The sequence below is a fragment of the Ischnura elegans genome, chromosome 9 (genome assembly GCF_921293095.1).
Source record: "Ischnura elegans chromosome 9, ioIscEleg1.1, whole genome shotgun sequence".
Lineage (NCBI taxonomy): Eukaryota > Metazoa > Arthropoda > Insecta > Odonata > Coenagrionidae > Ischnura > Ischnura elegans.
Window position 1 is genome coordinate 33017314 of NC_060254.1, and position 25479 is coordinate 33042792.

Consider the following 25479-nt stretch of genomic DNA (forward strand, 5'->3'; position numbering starts at 1 on the left):
AATTTTTCGAAAATAAATTTGATTGGTATTTCAAACATAGCTCCTTTATTTTTTATGATAGAAAGTTCATTTAAATTGTATTTCGTAGGGTTTTTACTGACTACAAGGTCATGTGAATTACATTTTTTTCGAGTCATTATTTTTGAAAGGGGAGGGATTTAAGGGTTTAAATAAGGTGAAGCTCCCTTGGAAATACAGGTTTTAATTATCAATATCTCACCAAATATTTATTGTATAGAAATTTAAAACACACCAAAATATTTGAAAATAAAGAAGCTACAATTTATTACTCTAGCATTTTTTTCATATCTCCAGTTTTTTTGGAGTTATTTTGAAAAAAAGAGCATTTTTAACGAAATTGTAGAAAATGACTTTTCACTTTTTCCTCCAATTTTTTCAAAATTTAGAGTTGTACATAAAAAAAACTTCTAGGATCAATTAACAATACTTAAATAAAGAGAAATACTGAAGGGCATTGATAAATTTTATCTAGTGTGGTAATAAGGAGTTGTTTTCCCTGATTTTTTCGTACAAAAAAGTAGGGACTGATCTTATTTTTAATCATAACTCGCTCAAATTTCATGATAAAAATTTTTTTTCCTCATTATAAGAAAGTTTCTTAAAAACACTGTTAAACAGATTACATAATTTTTCCTCAAAAATTACATTTTTCCCGCTATTTGGTATTGAATCTTTCAAATTTAGCATATGGCAAACAATACATGACCATCAACAAGTTGTAGCTCGGTCCGAATTGGTCATAAAGGAAATATAAAATAACATTTTTATTTAATTTTTTACAAGCTACAGTTTTGTAATTCACAATTTCCTAATAAAATTAATACTTTTCAAGTTATTTGTCTATAATCCATTAAAATCGTTGATTTTTTTGTCAAAAAACTGTTACTTTCAATCGCAAATAACTCGAAAAATATTAATTTTACGCAAAAAATGGAAAGAACATTTTATTCTTAGAATTTGTTTTTATATCGATTCCTGTGGTCAAAATATAATTAAAATTTTCCACCCCCGAGATGGGGTGGAAACCACCCCCGAGATGGGGTGGAAACCACCCCCAGGGTAAAAGCACCCGTCGGCATGATATAGATTTTGATTCTTGGTATATTTCCTACTTATTGTGAAAATTTCAAGAAAATCGATTCAGTTTGAAAAAATTGCAAGCCAAAATGCTTCATTTCCTGGACTATAATGTATATTCATTTTTCAGATTATGTCTCTCGAGAATCATGGCCAGCAAATATAGCAATAATTGGCCAGCAAAAGTTTTATTAACCCTTTCGAGACGGCAGAGTTTTCATCTTAGCACAACTGCTGTACTGTGCCCCAAGAGACTCTTCTTTCTCGTGGTACGGAGCATTTTTGGAGGGCATTCGTTAAGAAGGGTCTCGTTGAACCTTTTTCGACCCCTCCACGCTGGGACTTTGCATTATCTCGGACTCTGAGTGTAGGTGTGCTGCCTCCTCTCCTGGTTTACGACCATACCTGCGGCATTGGTTCGCAGTCAACTTATATATAGCTTATATGTATTTAGCAAATGGATAATTGTTGCCGGCACGTAAATTAGACTTTGAACTGAATTCCACATTTTTTTCTGAGAATTGTGAAATTTTAATCGAAGTTCTAAGGCCAATATTAACGCATTTAATGCAGCAACAATTTCCATGTTGATTTTCGTACATAACTCGAGATATAAGTTAATATTTATCGTAGAATTTCGTTTAAAAATTGTAAACGCTATTCAAAAGACAAATAATTCAATTCTTAGTTTATCTTTCTTGAGAAATGAACGAATATTTATTTCGAAACCTGACTGTGTAAACCATTGTTTGACCGCTGTCCCTTACCGCTAAGAGGGGTTATAAAAGAGGAGGGGTTCAGGTAGATGCTCCTGGATTCCGAGGGTAAATCCTAAACCCTGCAGGTCTGGGTCCCGAGACAAAGACGACGTAATCCCACGACCGTCCTACCAGGGGGAGAGCTAGAAAACGTATACATACGGCTTTCGTTTTCCTGGCTAGGAAAATGTCACATGTAAATATACGCCCGTTGTCTCCCGGGTCAGGAAACATCCACACGTGTATACATATATATGTATATACATAGTAGGGAAAAGGTTAACACATATGTGAATGCACTGACATTTTTTGTTCAAAATACGCTGTCTTACAATTGTGTAATGTTGAACTCTGTCCTAAAACGTATCATTGAATCCTGGTAACTTATGTGACATTTCCTGGCATCTTGCAGTCAGAAAGCTAGTTCTCTAAACTTTTAATTGGTCTCTTGCAGGTAATACCCACACAGGCTTTGACCCCACCTTTCATTTAATTTTATTTTCAAGATTGCATTGAAGCATTGCATAGGATATTACCTACCATCATTCGGATACTTGCACAGTATGTTAAATCCTTTAAGCAACTGAGTTTATAATCTCAAAAAATGATACGAATCCATTATGGAATGCATGCATCTAACTGCAGTGCGGTAGAATTTGCTTTTGAATTGGTTTCAATGACACTACCATTTTCAATTAAAAATTACTTCAGGCATACTCGGGCTGGATACAAATTATGGGGATCCAATTGCGAGGTGGCCCAGGGAAAGAAAGTGTAACCTCCTATTCTGAATATGTGAAATTCCTGTGCCAGTGACTTAGTTTGTGGTGTGCTCTACCCTCACCTACCTTCAGGTTGATTCACTGAGTGAATGAGCTGAAACCAGCTGAGACAAGTAGGTATATTTAATGAGATTGTATGGGATAGGTAGATAAGGAGGCGATGGGAGATAAATTGCATAGTTTGAGTGGCATTTAAGTGTCCAGTAAGTGCCGAGTCTTCCCCAATCATTTTGTCGAATCCATGTTTTACCTGCTGGCCACTTGTGAACAAGAGCACTAAGATTAGGGTATTGATGGTAATCTATTTAGCCATAAAATATTATTAAGCCATGAAATGCATGTATTTTCAAGAAATTTATTTGTTTCTGACTATCTTTGAAAGTGTTCATTTACTGCCACTTTCATGATGGACACTAAGTAGCATTTTGTGAAGGTAGGTGAGAAAAGTATTTAAAGGGCTTGAATGTCTTGGTGGAGTATTATATTGGGGTTTTAAAAGCATATTGTGGTAGGCAAAAAACAAAAATTACTAAAATTTCCTGCAGTGGAAAGGTTAAATTCTCATGCTGGAGCAGGGGCGGTTGCATATGATTTTTATGGGGGGGGGGGAGGGACACAATTGTGACACTTCAATATTATGTGGATATTCATACAATATTATTGGATGAAAATTAGATAGTATTAGGTAATATCCAAGTTGGATATTATATAGATGGCATTTGGCGGCAACTTGGGATATTATGTGGATATCTAAGCAATATTGTTGGATGAAAATTGGATATTGTTTGGATGTTAAAGTTGGATATTATAGATATTGTACGGATATCAATTGCTACTAGGGAAGGATATGACAGGCCTTCTCATATTTGAGATTAATACCAAACTACAACAATTACTGTAGAAAATATTCTCTTTATTTTGATGCGAAGGTTATTATTATTAAAGTAAATGATTGATGCTCCATAATACACAAAAATAAAACAAACTTAATAATAACGATATTAAAAATCTTGTCTATTTTTTAAGCGTCTGGGGGGGGGGGGGGGAAATGAACCCCCCTAAAACTCCAGAAATTATTACAAAGTCTGATTTTTGAATCTGTATTGTAGTTCTCAAGATTGCTGGGAAGAAGTTATGCTCCAGCACTACCAAAAACAACTCTCCAAGCCCCGATTCATCAGATATAGAGGCTCATTAGTGGCTTCCACTTGTCTATCATGATATGCATTGTACCTCTTGAGGATGTAATCAGCTGAATTGCCATCCAGATCCACCAGACAAAAAAAGTAAGTACTGTATGGCCAGTCAAGGATGCTATAATATATATAATATAATATATCCCATACCCATCTGTTCGGCAAAATATCTCTCTCATTTATCGTTTCCGACCTGGAAATGTAGTAAGGCTTGGTTCTAACAATACGCATGACTAATGGTAGCTTCTTCAGGAATTTGCCACAAATATTTCTTACATGTGTTCCTCACGATAGATTTGAGGTTATGTAACCATCAGATAATTCACTTTATCTGCCCCTTTTATGCTGAAACTATCCACTGCACATGAATGGGGATAGTTAGATGACCTTCGCAAGAAATGTAGTGCCATAGTTCATTTGTGTGTATAATGAACAAATCTTGTCCTGTCTAGTAATACATAATAAATAAATCGGACCCTTTGAGTAAGTTGCACAGCTTTCTCTGTTTCTTAAGGTCCCTCCTAACATCTTTGTTGTACCAGCGAGGTTTTCTTACCATCACATTTCAGTTTTATGGAAAATATTAGTTGATTCCTTGGCATAGAATTTCTAAGAAGCATTTCCATGATACGTTGTGTTTTCACTATCTGATTTAGTTTCGAATTACGAGTAAGATTTATTTAGCATCTCTCCAAATGTAATGAAGTTGCATTAATTAATCAAATAAATAAATATTCCATTTTGGTTTTACAAATAAGACAACTCCAATTTTTAAGGTTGCAAAAATTACTCTGTGATCACTTAAACCATCAATAATATTGATTCATTTTATCAACTTATGATGACTTACTGCTAAAAGGTCTAATGCTTTATTTCCTTTCATAGGCTTGTCAACTGCTTGTGAGAGTGATTTGCTAGAGCATTAAGTAAGATCACGCTAATTTCCCTATTCTTTGCATTCGGTTTGCAGTGTAAGAATCCCAATTTAGAGATGGGAGATTAAAATCCCCCTAATCATTATTACACTTAGATATATGATTTTTTAATAGGTAAATAATATCAACTTTGGAAGTCTATAAAAAAAGCAAACACGCATACTCCTTTTGTTTCGTTGTTTTATTGTAGACCATACACTTTCTATTTCATTGCCAGTTATTACGTGGGCTGTACCGTGTAAATGCGATTCAACTGCTAGAAAAACTCTGTCACCTGTCCTATCGCATTGGTAGGTTTTAAATCCTGGGTGAAAAACTTTGCTGTGCTTATATCTGCTGTAAGCCAACTCTCTGTTCCTATGACTACGTCTGCATCCTGAAATATATGCTCCATTTTAGCGCTCTTGTTTTTAATGCAATGGCAATTTACCACAGCAAACTTGATGTCATATTTTGTAGATTGACTTTCGGCTGGTTCTTTTCCACGCTTGTGTACTAGTTGGACGAATTACAGCGGAAGTGCTTATTAAATTGATAAAATTGCTTTCCCAGGAGCATGCATTTTAGAATTTTTGTTATTTTCTGGCATTACCGCTTTGAATTTGATTTGATGTTAAAAGTTTCATAAAGCGGATTACCTTGGAGGCTACATTTAATTAAATAACTTTAGTTGTTTAAATAAATTCAGTACTAACTTCTTCTTGAGTAATTTGCATAGATTATGTTGATGTTCAGGATGTCTCTTTTAAAAAGTGAAAAATGTATGATAATTTCGGATTTAAACCCTCCTTACCGCAAGTACATAATATATTTATGTGCTATGTGGTGAATAATATGAACTTCGGAGTTTGAAGGTCCCAACGTGAGCGTGGACGTGAGTTACCTCAGTTAATTCCTTCCCATAATCTTAAATATGATTGGGCTTTTACTCCTGGAGTTTGACTCCCGCTTCGGTAGCTCAGTCGCGTCCGCTTACATCCTCATCGGCTCTTGATAGCATACGAGTGAGGGATGCAGGTCACTTTATGTGTCAACCTCACAAATTTTCACCAGCCCGGCCCCATCAGTTAATTAAGGGGGACTCCTGGGTTTCTACATATACTTTTGAAAACGATAGTACATGCATGCATACTTTCCAAGGTGATTGAGTTAAGCATTTTATTTTCCTATTTATCATAAATTATTTCAATACCTTTAAGCCTGAAGAACCCAAATAAATTACCAGACAAAGACTAATCAGAGAAGAAAACTTTTTTTTTTAAAGATTCACATTTATTACATTTATGTATGCTTTTTGTTAGTGCAGAGCACATATATTTATTTTGGATCAGCAGGTATCATCTGAATCACATTTTGTCTATAAATATAGTGAAAAATGTTACTACTTATTATCACATATGTTTTGGCTTACACTCATGTTGTTAAAAAAAAATTCTTATTTTTCTTAAACATACTTTTTTTGCATCTTTATGTGCATGTCAGAAAGCCAAAATCCACAGTTAAGTCAAGTATTATAAAGTACACCCATGTCTCGTATAGCGCAATTTCGATTAGCGCAATTTCGATATAGCGCAAATTCGTTCCTCGGGGAAACATTGCAATGCAGTGTAGCCTAATCAAAAATCTTAAACGCTCTCGTGATAAAACGTGAACTTGCGCTAAGTAAACACGAAATTGCTATCATTTTACGCATATTAATAGTATTGCTTGCTTCAAATCTTCTAATTTGTTTATGTATTAATCGAAATCTATTGCTGTGCAATGGCCAAAAGCATTACTCGTCATTGGGTCCAGATAGTCGGCCTACCGAAGTAATTTATCTCATCTCCTTAACAGAATGAGTTAATTTAGATCATAAATTAAGCGTGGGGCTAGTGGAAATGAGTTATTTTAAGCAATACTAGTTGAGACGTAATTTTTGCCGTCATAGGTTATCGGGCGATTGACTTCCAGGTAGAGGGTCTACGCTAAAGCCTTCAAGGTCATCGGTATACACGGGGGAGAAATGGAGCGGTGGCCGAGTTGCGTATGAATTGCATCAACACATAAAAGGGTCCGCTATAGAGTCTCAAACACAATAGCTTCGTTCCCTCCCCGCAGTCGTAGGCCCTCTGCGTCTCAAGAATACAGTTCAGCAGTAGAAGGTGATTTCGATGGAGCCATGCAGAGTAAAAACCAAGAGAAAATGGCAAAAAATAGGAATGCGGGTAGAAAAATCAAGAATTTATCAAGAAAAACCATAAACCTAGAAGAGAAATTGATATAGGTCAATTGCTTTAAAAATGGAGAACGTCAAAGCGATATTGTGCGGAAGTTTATACGCACGATGCCTTATTCTGAATAAAAACGAAGTTAAAACACCAGTGACCCCAGCTGCACCAACTTCAACCAAGCGGTCTACACATACGGAAAGTTCATAGTGAATCAGTACAAAAAGACGAGAGTGGTAATCGCTCCGAGACATTTGGTGAAAGCTCCGGTTGGTTCCAGAATTTAAACGGCAAGCAGGTATTTTCAGTGCGGCGATATCAGGTGAATCTGCAAGTGTTGATAGCGCAGTCACCACAAAATTTTCTGATGAACTCCAAGCTGTGATAGAAAGTGGCTCCTTTCCCCCTCAACTAGTTTTTAGTGTTGACGAGACGATATTCTTTTGGAAAAGAATGCATTCTCGTCCATTCATTTTCAGGGAAGGAAAACCTGGGTCAGGTTTCAAGGCATTTAAAGACTGTTTCACGTAGCTGCTACTGACTCGGACTTCAAATTAAAATGATTTATCATTCATAAACTCCGCTAGCTATGAAATGGCATTCAAAGTTGCATTTGCCTGTCACTTTGATGAGCGACAAAAGGGCCTGGGTGACATAATAGTTGTTTTTAGACTGGTTTGAAAAATCGTCAACTGCCGGCAATGCATTACGAACCCCTGATATAGCAGATGTTAGCCCACCCGCACGACAGGAGGGAATTTCAAACGCTCGTAAGAATTTTTTTTAACGTGAATAAAAGTCTTCAAATACGTGCATACTATCTTTAAAGATGTTTTAAACTATAAACATTTAGATAAATAATGTTTTCTAAGGCTATTTATGGGAATATATATGTTTTAGAGGAAATTCAATACCCAAGACCTATGCTACCAGGAACGCATCCCTATCTTCCCAATGTTAAAACGCTCTCGTATAACGCAAATTCGTATAGCGCAAAGACCCCAAGGAACGCATCCCTTGCGCTATACGAGACATGGGTGTACACATATATTTATTTATCACAATTAAAATTCTTGAATTTCAAATTATCAATTTGAATGCAAGTGGGTACTATTGCAGGAATACCGATAAAGGGCAAGAAATATTACACAATACGAGCTACATAAATTTCTCACTCAATAGCTTGTAATCACAAGAGCATAAGTTGGTGATTGTAAAGGTTTGGTTACATGATAAATTAACATGCATGAGTTCATATCTGACACCTAGAATGTGAAAGTGAAAGCCAAAATTCACTATGTAAAAACCCCAAACTATCCATGAACAGAAAAAAGAACCTTTTCTTATTTGGTCCATGCATTTGTACATGTTCTGTTCGCTGCCCACCAAAATTATTCTTGCATTTTGAAATGAACTCATACAGGATAATGTATCTTGTAACCAACCCTTGAGTAACAGAATGTTGTTTTAAATAATGAAATCACTAAATTTCTACAGAAAAACATGTGACAATATGACAATGTCACAGAATGAAAATGTGGGCTGCAGATAGATATCAGTATTACTTTACTAAAATACCATCAATACTGTTATTGCTCAAACACCAAAACTTGTTGGAATTTATATGCGTTTGCATCACTTGTTGTATAAATATAAAAAATTCTGTTTTTGGTTGTACATATGCACTTTTACTATAAATAACTTGTGCAAATACAGTGGAACCTCGTTAAAGCGAGTACGGGCTATAGCGAGACCCCCGCTATTACGAGAGATAGCCGATGCACCGTCAATTGATCCTATTACAGTAAAACCTCTTTACATCGTAATGGAGGGGACCAAAATTTGGGCATTTCGATGTATGGAGGTTCACTATAGAGAGGTTTTAGTGGTAGGCACCATTTTTTTCATATCCTTGGGAAATAAATGGTGCTACTGTCTTTTAAGCCATTATATTAATATATTTAAACATATAGGTATGCATAAGTGAACATATATTTACAATTTAATGATTACACAAAGGTAAAAGAAATTGTTCAAGAGGCCTTTTTAGAAAATAAATTAGTTAATGGGTTTGCTTAAAAAAATTTTCTCTCTTCTTTCTCTCTCTTTCGAAATAATGTTTTCAATTCCACAAGCACTTTTGAATGCCATTTTCACTACAAACAAATCACTAGCTGTTTTCGTTAATGCTTTTTGACCTAAGAAATAATTCCCTGGTCTAAGGGTTGCAATTTACTAATAGTGTTCGGAGGAAAGAACAATAGTTTTATATTTCTAAACATAATTTCTTCATCCTCATATTTAACTGCCTGAGTTTTTTTGTTTCTGCAGCCTAGATATTCAGTTTCTTCTGTTTTTCCTCGGTTGTTTACAATAGATGTGAGGGTGAATGATGGTATTCCAAAGGTCACTGCCTTCTGCCTGTCCTCGTTGATGGCTAGGAAAATGGCTAATTATGTGGTAATATCAAGCAGACGCCTTCTTTTATTTCTTGAATCCATCATCAGCCTATGATTAATTAAGTAATTTTCATATTTTATGGCAAATAATTGAAAATACTCCTTATTATATCTTTTAGAATTGATTTATTATTCTTATAATATGTGACTTGTTAAAGATTATAAAAAAATAAATAAACACGTGACTACTACAAAAATTGAGCGTAATTTTGAAAATTTTGTTGAATTCCCTCTCTCCAAAATACAATGCACGTGGCGTTCCTAAGAAAAACGCTGTCGAGGCCACACAGAAACGCAAGGTCTGCGAAAGGACATGATTTCCCGGTGAGAATGCTGGGCGAACTACTTCAGAATGCGGCGGCGACGGTAAAAAATTTCATTACCCTTCCGCGTATCAGCTAATTAGTTGTCTCCTTCACCTAACACTGCCGCGCATGGATTGATGTTCGTTCAGTGTTGCTAGAAATTGACGTCCCGGACTCCCGATGGAAGAGTCAGATTTCGCGGCAAAAATACGCAGGCAAGACATATGACTGTCGCTAAGCGCAATAAATTTTAAACTACGATCGTTCACGAAAGCATCGAAAAAATTACCTAGGCAGTAGTAAGAAAGTGCTACACCGGGAAATATGGGAATAAAATAATTGCGAAACTGTATTTGATTTATTTCAAGTCGCGGAAAATTCATGAAATGTTTTCATTTCAGAAGCGGAAGTAGCAATGCGGTCGAGTAATTCGGTCTCCGTGGATGGGAGTGAAGTTAGTTGAAATATTTCCGTCAGCAAGTGATTATAGGCTGCGCTGGTCGCCTCTTTTATTAACTGAACATAGTATGTAGGCACCTACAAGAAAATAAAGCCATCAGTAAAAGAAAGCGAGTGCTATCGCGCGATTTTGACCATGATTCGAGAGAAAACGATGTGTTCTGTCCTCATTTACCGTCACTTAATATGATTACGATAGTTCGATGCCCTAACTAATGGTTAACGTGAAAATTATTAAAGGTGTATAAGAAAAAATAAGCGTGAAACATTTATCGCTGTAAATGTCATTCCATTTAGGTAATCGCGGCTGCATTAATGGTCTCTAGTTGTCTCGGTACGATCTGCGGAGGTAGTTAGGCCGTCTCGGGGCCGTCTTGTTGGTACAATATATGGAGGTTTTACGAGATAAAGAGGTTCACTATATAGAGGTTTGCCTATATATTTACATGTAAATCTGACGGGACCAGAGGGTTGGTACGAAGTATGGAGGTTTACGATGTAAAGAGGTTCACTACATAGAGGTTTTACTGTATAAGTATGTTAAAAATTTTGTTTTTACGAGGCCCTTTTGGTGTTGGCTCTCGCCATAGCGAGGGTTTCACTGCCGGAAAAACTTACACCAAGACTCCTTAATCTCTGTAATTGCTAGCGATCTGTTAGAAATGAAGTTAATGGAGTGCTCAGTGAATGGTGAAAATATTGTGGCATTAGCATTTGCGAATGCTTGATCTTCTTTTGTTCCTCGGGCGGCAGAAAGCAGACGGCAGCATACCCACACGTCCGTGAGTTGCGTGAATAGGAAGCATTTGTTGGAACACACCATGGCCAAAAAAACACCAAACACGTCTAAGCGATAAAATAAAAATAAAGGAGTAATATGAGGTATATTGGCTATTATTTGCACCACCTCCGGTAAAGCGACAATTCGCTATAGCGAGTGTTTATTGGTGCACCGTGGGGTGTCGTTTTATCGAGGTTGCACTGTAGCTTGTTTGGCAATCAGTTAGGAACAACTTTTGATCACAATTAGTTTGGATTTTATTAAAATAGATATGATACAAGACATGCAATGAAAAGGATAGAACATGAAATTAATAATAGTTTAGCAATTTTCTCCACAACATCTCGCGAAATAAATCTAATGAGGAAATATAAAAGGATATCAGTTATGATGTATTGTCCATCAAACATAAAGATTGGGAGCATATTGATGAGAGCCAATCCAGATGATAAAATTGCTATATATTTCATCAAAAGTAAACTTATATCTGGCAGTCGTGACGCAAACAATGAGATGAACCTAAAACGAGGAATAAAGTCACTCACTTGAACACCCCACCATATTTCAGCGGGATGGCCCAAAAAGATCACAAGCTTTGGCTGATTTGGCTCCTCAGTGGTTCGCCTAATTGCCAGAAGATGTGTGTCATTTGCAAGTAAGGGATGAATGCATAGTGGCTTTGAACTAGGGCAAGATGTGTGAGTCCTACAAGAGATTCCAGACTCTTCAATGACTTTCCTTGCAGGAAGGCAATTTTTTTTCAGCAAAGTTCTATCCAGATCTGAAACTTGCTTCACTATATCTTCGGGAAATGTAGTGGTAAAACAGAGGTGCTCTGATTTATAATTAGGGCAGCAATTAGTAGAGTCAGCTAGTAAATCCTTGAAAGCTGGAAAAGCAAACAAAATTACATGAGTGATCATGCCACAAATCAATATTTTTGTATATGATATGAGTATAAAACGAGAATGAGATCATATCATTCTCATTTTATACTTGGTAACTATTAACCACCTTTTCAATAATTTTTTAATGTGCTATTGTTTGCACACATTCCAACAAATTATCCCCCAAGTGTCACAGATATGGTAATATTATAGTAACAAATATTTCATTAACTATACATATCAGCACCAGGAATGGACAGGGGACTGGATTTCTAGTTAATATTATGGACTAACACTCTAACAAATAATAAGTACCATATAAGCGCGTGTAAGAGGTGCATCTTTTTTCCCAGAAATTGCAGCCAAAAATGGGGGTGTGTCTCTAACACAAACTTCTCATCTTCTCCTCCTTCCTTTCCCCGGTCGCAAGCCCAAGAGGAACTGAGTGGCCTTGGTTTTCAGCGTGAGTCAGTCATCTGAAACCCTAGGTCAAAAACCAGCGGCAGGCAGGGGAGTTTCTCCCTTAGTGACGTATTTTCACAATGCTCCTGTTTGCGTTTCTTACTCGTAAGCATAGTGCCGTCACGTCCGTACCACAGATGTGAACATGGAAAAGATCACGCGGGGTATTTCACTCCAGAGTGCATGCTAAATTTACTGCTACGAGTAGGCATACCACGGCACTTATACTGCATATAGTAATCACTTATCAAACGTAAAAAAACACGCAGTTTTGAAGGACAATACCTGGTAAATATTTAACATATGTCTTGCCAAGTAATTTCCATTATGCTAAGGGCCTGATTTTTCAAAAATCATCTTCAGATGCTATTATAAGGATAATTGCAATTGAAAATTATATTGGTGTCAAAACCTGCAGTTTAAAAAATTCAAATGAGTGTGTACATCGTTGGACTAAATGGCAGATAGAAGTAATCGGAAATGCTTATAAGTGAAGAGCGCTGAAGGAGATGAGGAGGGGAAGGAGTGTGCTCAGGAGTGCTTTCATGCAACGAGGCTACAGGCAAGGAGAAAGAGAAGAACACGTCCGACCTTGCATGTGACATCATTGTCTTCAAAGCAAAGGGGCGAAGGTGCAGCAATGCGATATATGCAGTTTAGGTTGCCTGAAGTTTCCAGTCTGTCTTGTCTTGTTTGAATCTGCTCATACTATGCTTGTTTCTTCCGAAATTAAGCTGCTTGGACTATTTTGAATATAAGCAGCCTTCTTGTAACTATAAATCTTTGTGTCAATAAATTAGAGCTTAAAAAAACTTAAATGCTGTCAGATATGCATCGCGTTAGATCTCATTCTTTTTTGAACCTCGTGCATGTCATACAATCATACAATTGCTGAAAGCTATCGGGATATCTTTGGGCTCAGTAAGTGACTCAAGTAGCATTAAGCCTCCAAAAACTGGGAGAATTGAACCTGGTAGACCGAAAAAGGTCGGTTGGTGAGATGGGGTAGGGATGAAACACGCTTCCATTGTTCCCGTGTAACTTGATATTTTCCTTTGAGGCAAGTGATTTATGGTCTGTGGGGTCTCGAAAAGGAAAAAAAAACAGCAGAGGCATTGCCTGATGGAGAGCCGAGTGTGGTTCCGTAAAATCTACGACGCGGTTACTATCCTACGGCACTGAGATTTCCCCGATTCTTGTTCAATGTTGAAAGTTCGTGCTATGTGTCTGTCGTGTTTTGCCTTAAAATTTTCCACGGCTGCAATTCTATTGCAATACTTCTACGAGAGCTTTTAAACAAAATTGTTCGCGAGTAGGACAAACATCGTAGTGCAACGGCATATGCAAAGAGAGGATCGGAACTCTTTCTACAGCCTCTTATGGGACGTTGCATTCACGAAAGCATTGATTGAAAATTTCAGATCCAGATTCAGTTTCTTCGACGCATTTGGATCCGAAGTACATTAAGGTGAAGGGCATTATTCATGGAAATTTGGATCTGAGGTATTCGATCCAACCATCTCTAGTAAGAATCATAAGGGTAAGACTACAAGTGAATACCTACTTATCTCCGAGCACCATATGTATCGTATAAATTTAGCTGAGAAATGCCGCGTGAATTATTAGTATTGAAAGTGGAAATTTTGATAACTGTCGTAAGTCCAGGCATAAGTCTGCAACACCATGCGATAGGATAAAAAAAATGCTGAAAAGTTTTTTTATTTAACTCTGATGCTCAAAATAGGGGTGCGCCTCTTACATGTGCTTATACGGTACAATAAAAGAAATGCTTTCCCATAAGGTATCACAAAATGAAAAATCTGAAATGAACCAAATTTTGGTGCCACTTATGCTCTTAGTTGACATTAAACTCTCTACTTTTGTACATTATTCTAAGGTCACGGACATGAAAATTAAAATTCCATCACTCTAAAGCCATATGCTTACTAAGGTCTGGTGCAACGTAATACTTTTTCATGCAGTGCCACTTGAGAATGGGTAAAAGGGCCTGAAAATAAAAATATCTTTGGGGGTGATAGGGTGGCCATGAAAAAAATCGATACATAATTGATTTCTTTTGGGAGATCCCCCTTTAAAGTTGCCAAGTGGTCTAAAAATGGGACTGGCAAAGTTTCACCTCAATATCTAATGTCAACCCTTGCCTCATTAATGCTAAGGTTAGGAAAAATATGATTTTTAGCACCTTTAAAACTCCAGTGGAAAGGGTGTATCGGATCCACACAAATTTAACATATCTGATTTTTCTTCCTGTTTTGCATTTCACCATCTGCGTGATTAAGAATGAAAAGTGAATTTATACTTACCAGTAGGGCTAGTGTTTTCTAGGAGAAAGTTTATTCCAATACAAAACCCAAGGCGTTCATTATTCTCTGACAATGTATCAGAAATGCACTGCTTCCAATCCAGTTTATTCTTCACGTCACAATTATTATTTACATTGACAATTATATCTCCATGATAAAATCCTGTGGATCCTCTAAGGGGTGAATCCTGAAAGTAAGAACAATACCTTAGCCATTGCAACGAATTGGGTAATGAAAAGGCAAAATTAATATAGAAAATTTTTCAAACATGAATAGTTGGTCATTCATTGTTTAAGTTTACATAATGGTTATGCAATGTTAGGTGCAGTATATTATTGCAAGAAAGATCTTTCTGTCACTTCTGACTAGGAACATTACTCTTTGAATGAGACATGAATAGATCAGTTTAAAAAATGAAATTGAGAAATAAGCATGTACTATAATTAGTCTCAATCATTTACAAAGAAATTAAAACCCAATATACATCTCATTCTCCAGAATCCACCTTTACCAGTGATACAAATATGAACTCTTAAAATAGATATCGTGATACATCTTTAACCTGATACCCCTTTCTAAAGGGCAGTAATCTTTCACTCAATCTCTCTCACACTCCGCTCCGATGCTTGATACTCCATAAATATGTTAACATTTTACTAAAAAGGGTATCCTCACCACATTTGTCTCCATTATTAAGTTATTCATTTTTTATTCACCTTTACATTTAACACCATGGCTTCTAGGATGAAGTTTATGACAATTATTTCCTTTAACAATGAAATTTGGTATAAAATCTCTTCATAGTCTTTGCTATTTACTAACCAAAGTAGATTTTATGAATACACTTATCCATCACAACTGTTTTTCAAAAAAATCTATTCCAATGGTTTTGGGAAAAACAATGGTAAAATTCACATTCTGATACTAAGCACAATGGGCACTTGGCCAACTGTGGTGATGATTGAAAAATCAGCTGCAATATCTCCTATAGGGAGCATATTTTTCTAATATCTTGGCTGAGATCCATCAAAACTGTAAAATGCTGAATAAAAGAGTGTAATTTAAGAGCTACTCGGTGAAATTTCTAACTTTTGCTTTGACGCTTTAATTATGTGGCATCTTTAAGTCCCTGAACCTCAGGGGCGGATCCAGGATTTCTTTCTGGGAGGGGCACAAGCAAGGCCGTATCCAGGATTTTGTTCAGGGGGGGGCACAAGGATACTTCGTCATACATAACGAACGAAATGATAATGGAACCGTATTAAAAATCTAGCATATTTTTAAGGGTCTGGGGGGGGGGCACGTGCCCCCGTGCCCCCCCCCTGGATCCGCCTATGCTGAACCTCTTTCATAACTTTCTTACCTTACTGTAACCATTGAGGAGACATACTTAGTAAAAAACTATTATTAAAATCAGACTCAAGAGCTCATTGATTCTACTTTCATTTGCTCCAATTATTTGTGAAATACAAATGAATCGTAAAAGTAACTTAAAAAATCTCTTTAAGAAGTCAAAACTCACATCTTTCGAGAAAATCTCAAAAAAAAATAATAATTTGGACATAAACAGGTTAATGTCACACTTCAGATTTAATCATGAATGATACGACTCAAAAAATGGACATAATTCCATTGCAAGCAATCAAGAATGACAAACAAATCAAAATGGAGCCAAGACATTTTGAAGGAAACTTATAGGCTTAATCTTTAAAATTAAAACTTAAACGCAAAGAGAAGTTTTTTACCTCAGAAAAGCCGACAACATACACTCCAGTTCCTTGTGAGTAGAAAGGACTAACAAAATGTGGCATTAATATCACAGTGGCATATGCTAATAAGGAAAGTACAGTATTATGCCAAACTCCAGCAGTAGATATCCGAAGACTGCGACATGAAGGTAGAGCTTGGACTTGATTTGAGCTGAGTAGTACATATGCAGCAGGAAGAATGAGGAATATGCAGAAGCCAAATCCAGAAACCTGAACACCCTCTCTAAAATAAAAAAAATAAAATGTATCAAAGAACAGACCATTTCACAGCTTTTAATGGACTATTCATATATTCAAAAAAAAAAGAAATGATAGCACAGTAATAACTTCATTGTACAGGCAAAATAATCAGTACCAATACTCGAGGAAAATGGAGGCATGAAGAAATTATAAGTTTTCTTAACGCAAAAAAGTCTAAATTAAAGTCTTAGACAGATTAAAACATTCATTCACAGAGCAAGTACATGGTCAACCGAGTGAAATAGCTGTCTTTTATAGAAAAAAATATTTTTTGTTCCCATCAATTTTTCATATATATAAGATGAATTCCCCATATTCTTCTGGTGTGAAGAAATTTTAACCAAAGTTCTAACCTTCTTATTGATGCATTTAGTATATTTCTATTCCATTTCAACCTGTTTGGAACTGAACTGAACTCCATTGATATTAACGCTAGAACTCCATTTGAAATTTCCATGTGGTAAGTGGAAAAGGAAGAATTCATTTCTAACATTAGATTTCTGAGGTAAGCAAAAAATATTTTTTTTAGAAAAAACATAGCAAATAGCTGTAATTAACTGCATGGAGAGGATTCATGGGTATATCTAAGCAGCCAAGGAAGGGTTTCGGCTTGCTATAATCTGGGTCCAGAGGCGCAACCTGGGTGCATTGTTTCCGCTGCCGTCACTTTCCTCCACCCCATGCCGCACATACACGGCTTTCATTTGTTTGTGTCAGAAAATTGACACTGCAACTGTTCAGCTTTTGTTGTTTTATGCTGAAAATCCTAGGTACGCAAATGTGCCACATACAAGACAAAATGGTTAAAGGCTTTAAACTTTCACAATAATCTACATGATCTTATTAAAAAATATATACAATAAAATTTAAGGACCACACTAGGGTACAGAGGCGGATCCAGAGAGGGGCTATTAACTGCCCTGGGTTATCTAATTTACACAAGATAAAATTGTATTTATGTTAAAAACCCCTCTACTGCTGGGAAGTAACTCCCTTGACCCTCCTTTGTCCCTACCCTGGATCTGCCAGTGCTGCAGCTCTAATATCCTCAACTTCAGCAGTGCAAGAAATTTCTGTGGATGGTTTATTCTTACTGTTTAAATTCAAAAGTGCTCATATATTTACCACAGCTGATCAAATAAACATTATGTGACCACTCCTTAGATTGTAGGTATGTGCTTTGACCAGTGGCAGATACAGACCGTGTTTAGCATACTATTACAAGGGGTGGAATCATAAAAAATCAGAAAGTGTAAGATTTATTTTACAGGAGACCATTTAACCCTGGCATGTTTACCTCTGAGCAGCAAAAGCGTGACCAGCTTCGTGAACAACACTGCTGATGGCGATTGCACTGAGATAATAGTTCAAATCACCCAGGGGAAGGTTAACTCCTGGTATCTGCAATGAAAAACATTTGCAAAACAGTGAAGTTTGTGCGAGTATCGAGCCTTACGGTCTTCCAAACGTAAGAAGCATCGAGAGGTGTACTTTATTCGAACAGTAAATCAAACAATAAAAAAAGTGAAACAGTAAAAATAGTTTTACCATGGGCTCTAATGAAGGAGAGAGGTTATGATTGTCCAATTGATTCTTCTTCCACAAATTAGAGACAGTGGTACTGGCGACCAAATACACAGCGACTGGGAGCATTAAACACGTAACCCACACGCCCAAGGCAAACCACCTCCTCCAAAAATTAGGATTGTACCTCACAATTTTTTGGAAATAGCTATTAACAACGGTAGTGCACCATTGTATGCGTCCCGGTCCAACTTTTAAACCAGTTTTCTCCAAAAAATAGAGATATGGATAATGGGAACAACTCTGGAAGAAAATTGCAACTGATATTACGCAAGCCCTGTGCGCGAAGTCAAAACATTTCCATTCGAAGTAAATCGAATTTAGTACCTTCAAAAACATATCTATAAACAATAAAAAGGTATGGATAGCGCCAATGATGCACAGCGCTTCGAGTAATTCCATTTTGTTTATCAGTTATAAACGTAAATACCGTCACCTGCGGTGGTCGAATTGAATGACATTTTTACGAACATAACAAAGAAATCACCATTCCTTTATCCACAGCAACATTTAAACTAAGGCGGCATGACTGTGAGCGCCTCGAGCATAATCCTCTCGAACATTTAAACGATGTAAAAAATTCACAGGACAAATCATAAAGTTTATAGTGGGACAAATCCTCAGTAAGAAACATGAGATCCGAATAGTCAAAAAACCTGTCAAAACAATGTTTCTGTTTGGTTTCCGTTACTCATTTGTTTTTACCGTGCTGCGAAATACGCATTGTTTGAAGTTGTTGGTGATAGAGCCTTGCCGTTGCAGCGAAGTTGCGAACTAAAAAGAGTGTGCAGAGTGGTGCACAGTATTGGACATTATTTGCGGGAAATCGATCTAAATATGAGTGTCATCGTTTGATCTTCGGATATTCCACGGACGTCCAAAGGTAAGAAAATGTTGTTGTTGGTAGCCGCGTCCTGCCTTAGCAGATTAAAAAATTTAATTTAATTTAATTTAATTGCTTTAACAGGCAAAATGCCCATATTACCATATAAACACATTATCAAAATAATAAACAAATCAGTACCATAGCATCAACAGATGTTATAAGACACAGTAGAACATCACATAAACACATTATAAAATACAATTATCTAAACATTCTCAATATAAAATAGAGTATGTATATCACAATAAAATACAATATAAAATACAACATGTATATCACAATAAAATGCATAGAAACAAAAAAAATCATTCACAGATGTCACATTCTTTATAGCAAACAATCTTTAAATTCCTAATTTGGGTAATTGAAGAGTTAAATACATCCAGTGAACTTCCAAAGAGATTAAAATTCCTCAATATTCTTTCAATTGGGGCACCATGACCATAAGAAGTCCTGTGGTAGTTGTTCGAAAACACTAGGTTAGTCCTTGTATTGTGAAATGGAACTCTTAGATTAACAGCACCAATTGGTTCCACCACACAGTTCTATTATTTAAAAGTTTATACAAAAATATTAAATCTGCCTTAACTCTTCTATGGCATAAAGTGTCTAATTGAAGCATAGAAAGTATTACCCCATAATTAACGTCAAAAGAGAATCCCTTGATTTTGAAATGAACATACCTAAGTAATTTGTGCTGAATTCTCTCAATACGTTTGAGTTGTGTACTCTTGTATGGCCACCACACAATGGAAGCATATTCAGTTATCGGACGTATTAAAGTAGTGTACAAATGCCCTATAATGTCAATGTGAAAATTCCTTGAATTCCTAATCACAAAACCAAGGCTTTTCATTGATTTCTTTATGACATAGTCAAGATGAAAGTTAAAACTAAGCTTATTATCAAATAATACTCCAAGGTCTTTAATTTTTTCTACATTAGTTAATACCATATTATCAAGAGTATAATGAATCAGTCTTAGAATTATAAAATGGTAGAAATATTTCTGTTTGCACATATTCATGATGACGGTTTTATAAAATAATTCCATTTTTAAATTCGTGGGGAGATGGCCAAAGGATTCTCGGCAACGAGTGAAAGAAATCCGATAAGCAGTATGCCATGGAATCGTTGGTGTGCAGCTAGTGTAATTTGAATATATGAAAGAAATTCTGACTGTTAAGAATGTTCTTTCAGGTGGTCTAAATCTAATTTACAATATTCCAGCTATCATACTTTTTTCCTGAAATACCATCGTGGTCTAATGCTATATTATCAAGTGGATTGTTGTCCTAGTCAGTGATGATCCGAATCTGCAAGTTTCTTTCGAAACTATGTGATAACTCCCAAAAAAATTAAATTATGTGGTATTTTCTACTGGATACTTTGACCTTTGAAAATATCTCTCTGTTTCTCTGATACATTTGAAGTATGCTCAGGGTTTCATGTGATTGCCTATAGCCTATATAATATATTTTCTAAAGAATACCCATTAGCCATATTCTCACACTGACATACCTTGGTTATATTTTAGGGTTTTCTCCACAAGGACCCATAACCCCTTCTACGTCATGGGTTGATTTTCCATTCCTGAAACCAAATTGATCATCCCCCAAGTATGTGTTTGCTTTAACAATTCCTAGCAACATAAGTCAACATTAGATCTATTGCAGCTTTCAGTCCTCACACTTCAACTCCTGCTTCCAATGCATCCCTGAGGGTGATTGCCTACTTCAACAGCTCCTCTGCATACACGTTAAGTTGTAAGGGTGATGATGGGAAGCATTTTCTCAAACCTTGGCCTAAGCTTGCTTGCTCTGATTTGTCGTCAGCTACCCACACCTGTGCTGTTTCGGCTATGTACTAATTACTAATATTGGCACCTCATTAATGAGGTGCCAATCCCTCCAACCAACCCCTATTTTTTTATGAGTGCCCATTAACTTGACCCTGTCTACTCTAGCAAGTGGTGCGATTATACTCATTTGAAGTCATCCATAAAGACCTATATATAGTAAGTTGGAAGAAAGGCGCCGTGCCGTGGATGGCGGCAGGCATAAAGAAAGCTCATTTGAAAGTGGCTGCAACCACATAAATGTTAATTGGTGAGAGCAACGCACTGATGAACCCTTTAATGCAGGTGTTAGCGAGCGACTCTCAAAAGTAAAAAATGTAGACATCATGCAATTGGAAAGTAATATATGTCCAGGATGAAGATTATATTTTAATTCCTTTCTTGGAAAACAAAAAAATCACATTAATAGGAGTGCACATCCTCAAACGATCATAAGTGCCTGTAGAAAGCATTTCAAGGAAAGCCATTCAATAGACTACCAGAAAATTGAATGCTTAAGAAAATACTAAAAATGTGGCTTCATTTTTTATTATGCCTGTATAATTAAATTATTAACTATTTTTCTGTGTTCCTACTTTTCATTATAAATTTATGGGGACCAAGTTAGATTTATGAGCACAAATATGAGTAAGGATGAAAATTTTCCCTAAGAAATTTATGGAATTAACCCCGAATCCAGCATCTGTCTTCCCTGACCGATGTTCCCTTCCCAGTAGTCCCCACCAAGATATCTGATTGGCGGACTATTTTACCTATAGACTACTTAATCCAGAAGAATGCAGTCAAATCATATCTAGGTTGAGTGTGGGGCTACATCTCCTCAGGAGAATAATGTGGTGGATTACCATTGCCTTCCTTATTGCAGTACTTTGGCTGATTCTGTGAACTTTGCTCTCGCCCAAAGCTGTGGTTGTTTATAATGGACCGATTTTCTTGGTCTGCTCTGCCAATGCCCTCTGCTAAGGCTGCTGCCTCTCATTGGTGAGGTCATTTCGTACTGCATGTTTAAGTTGATTACTGGAGCCAGAAAAATGTTTTTTCATCACATGGTCTCGAATCTGCGACCCTCAACTTGGGAGTCCAACGTGCTATCACTGGTCTACCTATATTTAAATTGACTTATCATCTGTGATAAAATATCAATAGAATTTTAATACGAAGAAATCAGGTACAAAACTATGAACAACTGTGCTATTGCAGGCCATAACTCACATTTATGAGTTGTAATGGTATTCTAAAACATTTGTGGTATTTAATTTCTGTGGAAAGAGTGGAGTTTTCTTAAAGTAAATCCCCAAAATAAATCTATCGAAGTTGGATGGCCCAGTCAAATAACTGTTATTTATGTGTTACTTAAGGTATTAAGTGTGGATAATCAGTAAGTACATTTGCTTAAATTTTTACCTCATAATCTAGTGAATGGGCTGAGATGTTTTCAGCATATATGATTAAATTACGGTAGGCACTGTACTCTGCATTGCTTTTAATTGATATTTTGTTTTGGTGATAAAAGTTGGATAATGCTAGATTTATTTAATCTTGTCCCAATAGAAATTACCATATGCTCATATTCTACCCTCCTGAAATGACAATTGCTTGTATAATTTCAGCTCAAGAGTATTTTGGACTCTCATAGAGAATTTTCTATAGATGATGACCAGAAGTCAATCAAGTGGTGTTGATTTTCTAGATGTTTTCCCCCCTCCAATAGTGCCTGACATTAATGAAGATAGAGATTATTATAAGTATAATGATGAAGTTCTTAGTCTGATTGGAGATGGGAAGTGTTGGCAAATTGCTGTTACCATTTTGTTATCATTGTTTGGGCTGTTTCCGGATTTCAACAACGTATTAGCAGTGGATGCATATTATTCTCCTTTGTATCCAAAAGCCTATTGTAAGCAGTTTCCGAAGTATGCTAATTGGAGCAGAGAAACATGGATGAATCTCAGCCATTACAATGTAATCATTTTAAAAGTTCTTTCCTTTTGGTATTGCTCATCATGCTAGCTGTGTGTCATGAAACACATGTGCTGATTTTTCCTCCACTTTCAACGTTAGCATGTTTTTGATTTTATTAAACATTTTGATAATTTATGAAAACTCAAAGTAAAACTAGTCTTGTATCCTAAAGCACTTGTGAAAATTACCTACAACAAGGAGTAGACTTTGGCCAATCTTGTGCTTCTGATACAATTGCTATATCAGACTCTGGCATTGTTGAGTCAGGAAATTTGTCTTTTAACCTCTTCCCTATGCAGGGCGTGATTTCACGGCCTGAATTTTCTGATGCTAAAGAAGGAAGGCCGGATTTTCACGGCTTGAATTTTTCGAAGCAAAAGCCCAAAGGCCTTGTTTTCACGGTTTCGCGGTCAAGAATGCCAAGTGGGTCCCAACCGCCATTAGGGTCCCTTGGTGCGAGAGGTCCGACCCTTTCCTATTGTCCGTGTGGGGATTACCTCGGCCCATTCCGGCTCTCAGTGTCCCACTCAAGGAAGGTGCTCATGGTCACTTATTTGTTTATAAGTTAAAATAACTAAAAACGTTCATGTTGCATTTATTGAAAATCAATGCGAGGAATTACATTCTGTATGTTCTGCTGATTGGTTCCAAATTTTAAACGGAATTCTAGCGTTCATATTAACGGAGTTGATCATCACCTAGAACAATTTTTGGAGACGCTAAGGTTATATGTTTAATTGATATTTTTATAACTTACTAGCAAGTTTATAGGAGCGATATTGTAATGATTTACATCTAAAAATATACGTTACTCTGTTAGCTACATTCTAAGTGTACATTTGCGGTGAAATTCGATAAAATATCCGATTTAACTTCAATGAAAAAAAGCCCTCGTAATTTAATCAAATATGATTCTCTCAGTTCTTTGCCGTGAGCCAAAATTACAGCCACTATTTTGAATAACCTCTTACCAACCTTTGAATACAAAGGTATTATAAACGAATTTCGCTATAAATACTGATTAATGCATATCCTAAAAAATCGTCGTTTGATTCAAGTAGTTTTATGAGAATTTTTCGGGAAAATATTCTTCTTAAAAACTTCGAAATGTTTCATTCCCATGTTTTCAGAGAACTCGTTGAGAGCAGACGCGAATGAGGAGTGTGGATTTGGGCATCATGGATATAAAATATGTTAATATCATAAATCGTAAATACCTATAGAAGTATGCTAGGAACATTGAAAGATTTCATTCCCTTTAAAGTATTTTTTGGCCTATGATCTAATGCCCTTTTGCTGAAAACCCTAAAAATGACCGTAGAACTTTGTTTAAAAGTTCTATAGGCATTGCAAAATGAAAGGTATACATTGATGAACTGACATTTAATGCAATAGTAACAATTAAAAAAAATTACAATCGAACTAGAAACAATAAACTGACCGCAAAAGTACACCGTGATGGGCTGCCTGCGGGAAAAGGGTTTAGGATTATATTTGCCCAGTTGCCGGGGAAAGGGTCCGGCACCCCGCCAGAAAAGGTCATTAAGTGGAGGGAGCAACTACCTGGACGATTCGTTGCCGAGAAAAAACTCCGTACGGGGCGAAAAAGAAATGCTCAAAGCCTTCGTACAGCCAAAAGCAACTTCCCGTGAAGGAGCCCGGCGCGAAAAGGTTAAGGTCACTAGAAGACACTTGTGCCTTCTATTGACCTTAAGATGCATCTCTTAGTTGTTTTTGTAAATTACCTTAAACTTTTGCTTATTGGTAAAAGGTGAACCATTTTAGTTCATTTTAGCCCAAATTTGTCATTATCGTCCAAGTGTATAAGAGAACGTAGGCGAATCTAGAGGGGTGGGGGCATGGGGGTACGTGCGACCCCCAGACCCATAAAAAAATATGCAAGATTTTTAGCACGGTCCCGTTATCATTGCATTTGTTTTGTATTATGGGGTATCCTTGGCCCCCTCCCCAGAAAGAAATCCTGGATCCGCCCCTGCAATAGAGCATACTTGCTGTACTTTTTTGTGATACATTCTTACATATTGTCAGAAAGTAAGTGTTATAGGAGTATGCAGTAGGTATACAAGCCTACTTCATGCATATAAGTGTGGAACCACAATTTAAATGTGTATGAAATGTTTATATTTGCAATTGAAGTAAAGCCAAGCAAACACATGATTGCCTTGTAATATTTTTTGTGAAATTCATTGATATAGTAATGGCTAAGGGAAAGATTACATTCCACATTAAGAAGTTTGGAAATTTTCAATTTATATAATTGGAAGGCAGGCTTATTTCTAGTAATAGCACTATGCAACAAATCGCAAAAGCTTTTCTCGAAAATGTAGGTGTCCTTCATGTATTTTGACCTGCTGTATATGATATGGCACTAAAAAAATTTGTCAACCACAGTTTTTGCACAAATCGCACACATTTTTAATAATAAAAATGCAATGTATTAAAGTTATAATATATGCGGTAAACTGTAACTTTGGTACAGGGTGAAAAAGTACCCTCAGAATTT

The 25479-nt window shown here is 36.4% G+C and overlaps 2 protein-coding genes across 4 annotated transcripts in view; one reads left to right on the forward strand and one right to left on the reverse strand.

The window, feature by feature from the left end:
* Nucleotides 1-11216: 11216 nt before the first annotated feature.
* On the reverse strand, nt 11217-18934 carry LOC124165651 (membrane-bound transcription factor site-2 protease). Of its 2 annotated transcripts, none has more exons than XM_046543124.1 (6): nt 18737-18934; nt 18214-18492; nt 17963-18066; nt 16402-16648; nt 14657-14843; nt 11217-11872 (listed from the first exon to the last, which is right to left on the reverse strand). In XM_046543124.1, exons 1-6 carry the CDS (start codon nt 18881-18883, stop codon nt 11244-11246), a joined length of 1593 nt encoding a protein of 530 aa, XP_046399080.1. In that variant the 5' UTR covers nt 18884-18934; the 3' UTR covers nt 11217-11243. The 2 variants fall into 2 exon arrangements, with proteins under 2 accessions (XP_046399080.1, XP_046399082.1); XM_046543126.1 differs by having other exon boundaries at nt 18577-18873.
* Nucleotides 18935-19004: 70 nt separating this feature from the next.
* LOC124165650 (organic cation transporter-like protein) overlaps nt 19005-25479 on the forward strand; it is a 48838-nt gene continuing 42363 nt past the window's right edge. The window contains exons 1-2 of one of the 2 annotated variants that reach the window (XM_046543122.1): nt 19005-19132; nt 22604-22955. In XM_046543122.1, coding sequence (XP_046399078.1) covers nt 22644-22955 — 312 coding nt within the window. In that variant the 5' untranslated portion in view covers nt 19005-19132; nt 22604-22643. The remainder of the gene's footprint in view (nt 19133-22603; nt 22956-25479) is intronic. The other variant, XM_046543123.1, reaches the window with a different exon arrangement.

Coding starts and splice junctions, on each gene's coding strand:
- LOC124165651 (XM_046543124.1), bottom strand. CDS start 18,883: ATGTTTCTTACTGAGGATTTGTCCCACTATAAACTTTATGATTTGTCC. Junction 18,493..18,736: donor TTGCTGTGGATAAAGGAATG/GTGATTTCTTTG, acceptor ATTTTCTTCCAG/AGTTGTTCCCATTATCCATA. Junction 11,873..14,656: donor AGAAAACACTAGCCCTACTG/GTAAGTATAAAT, acceptor TTGCTTTTCCAG/CTTTCAAGGATTTACTAGCT.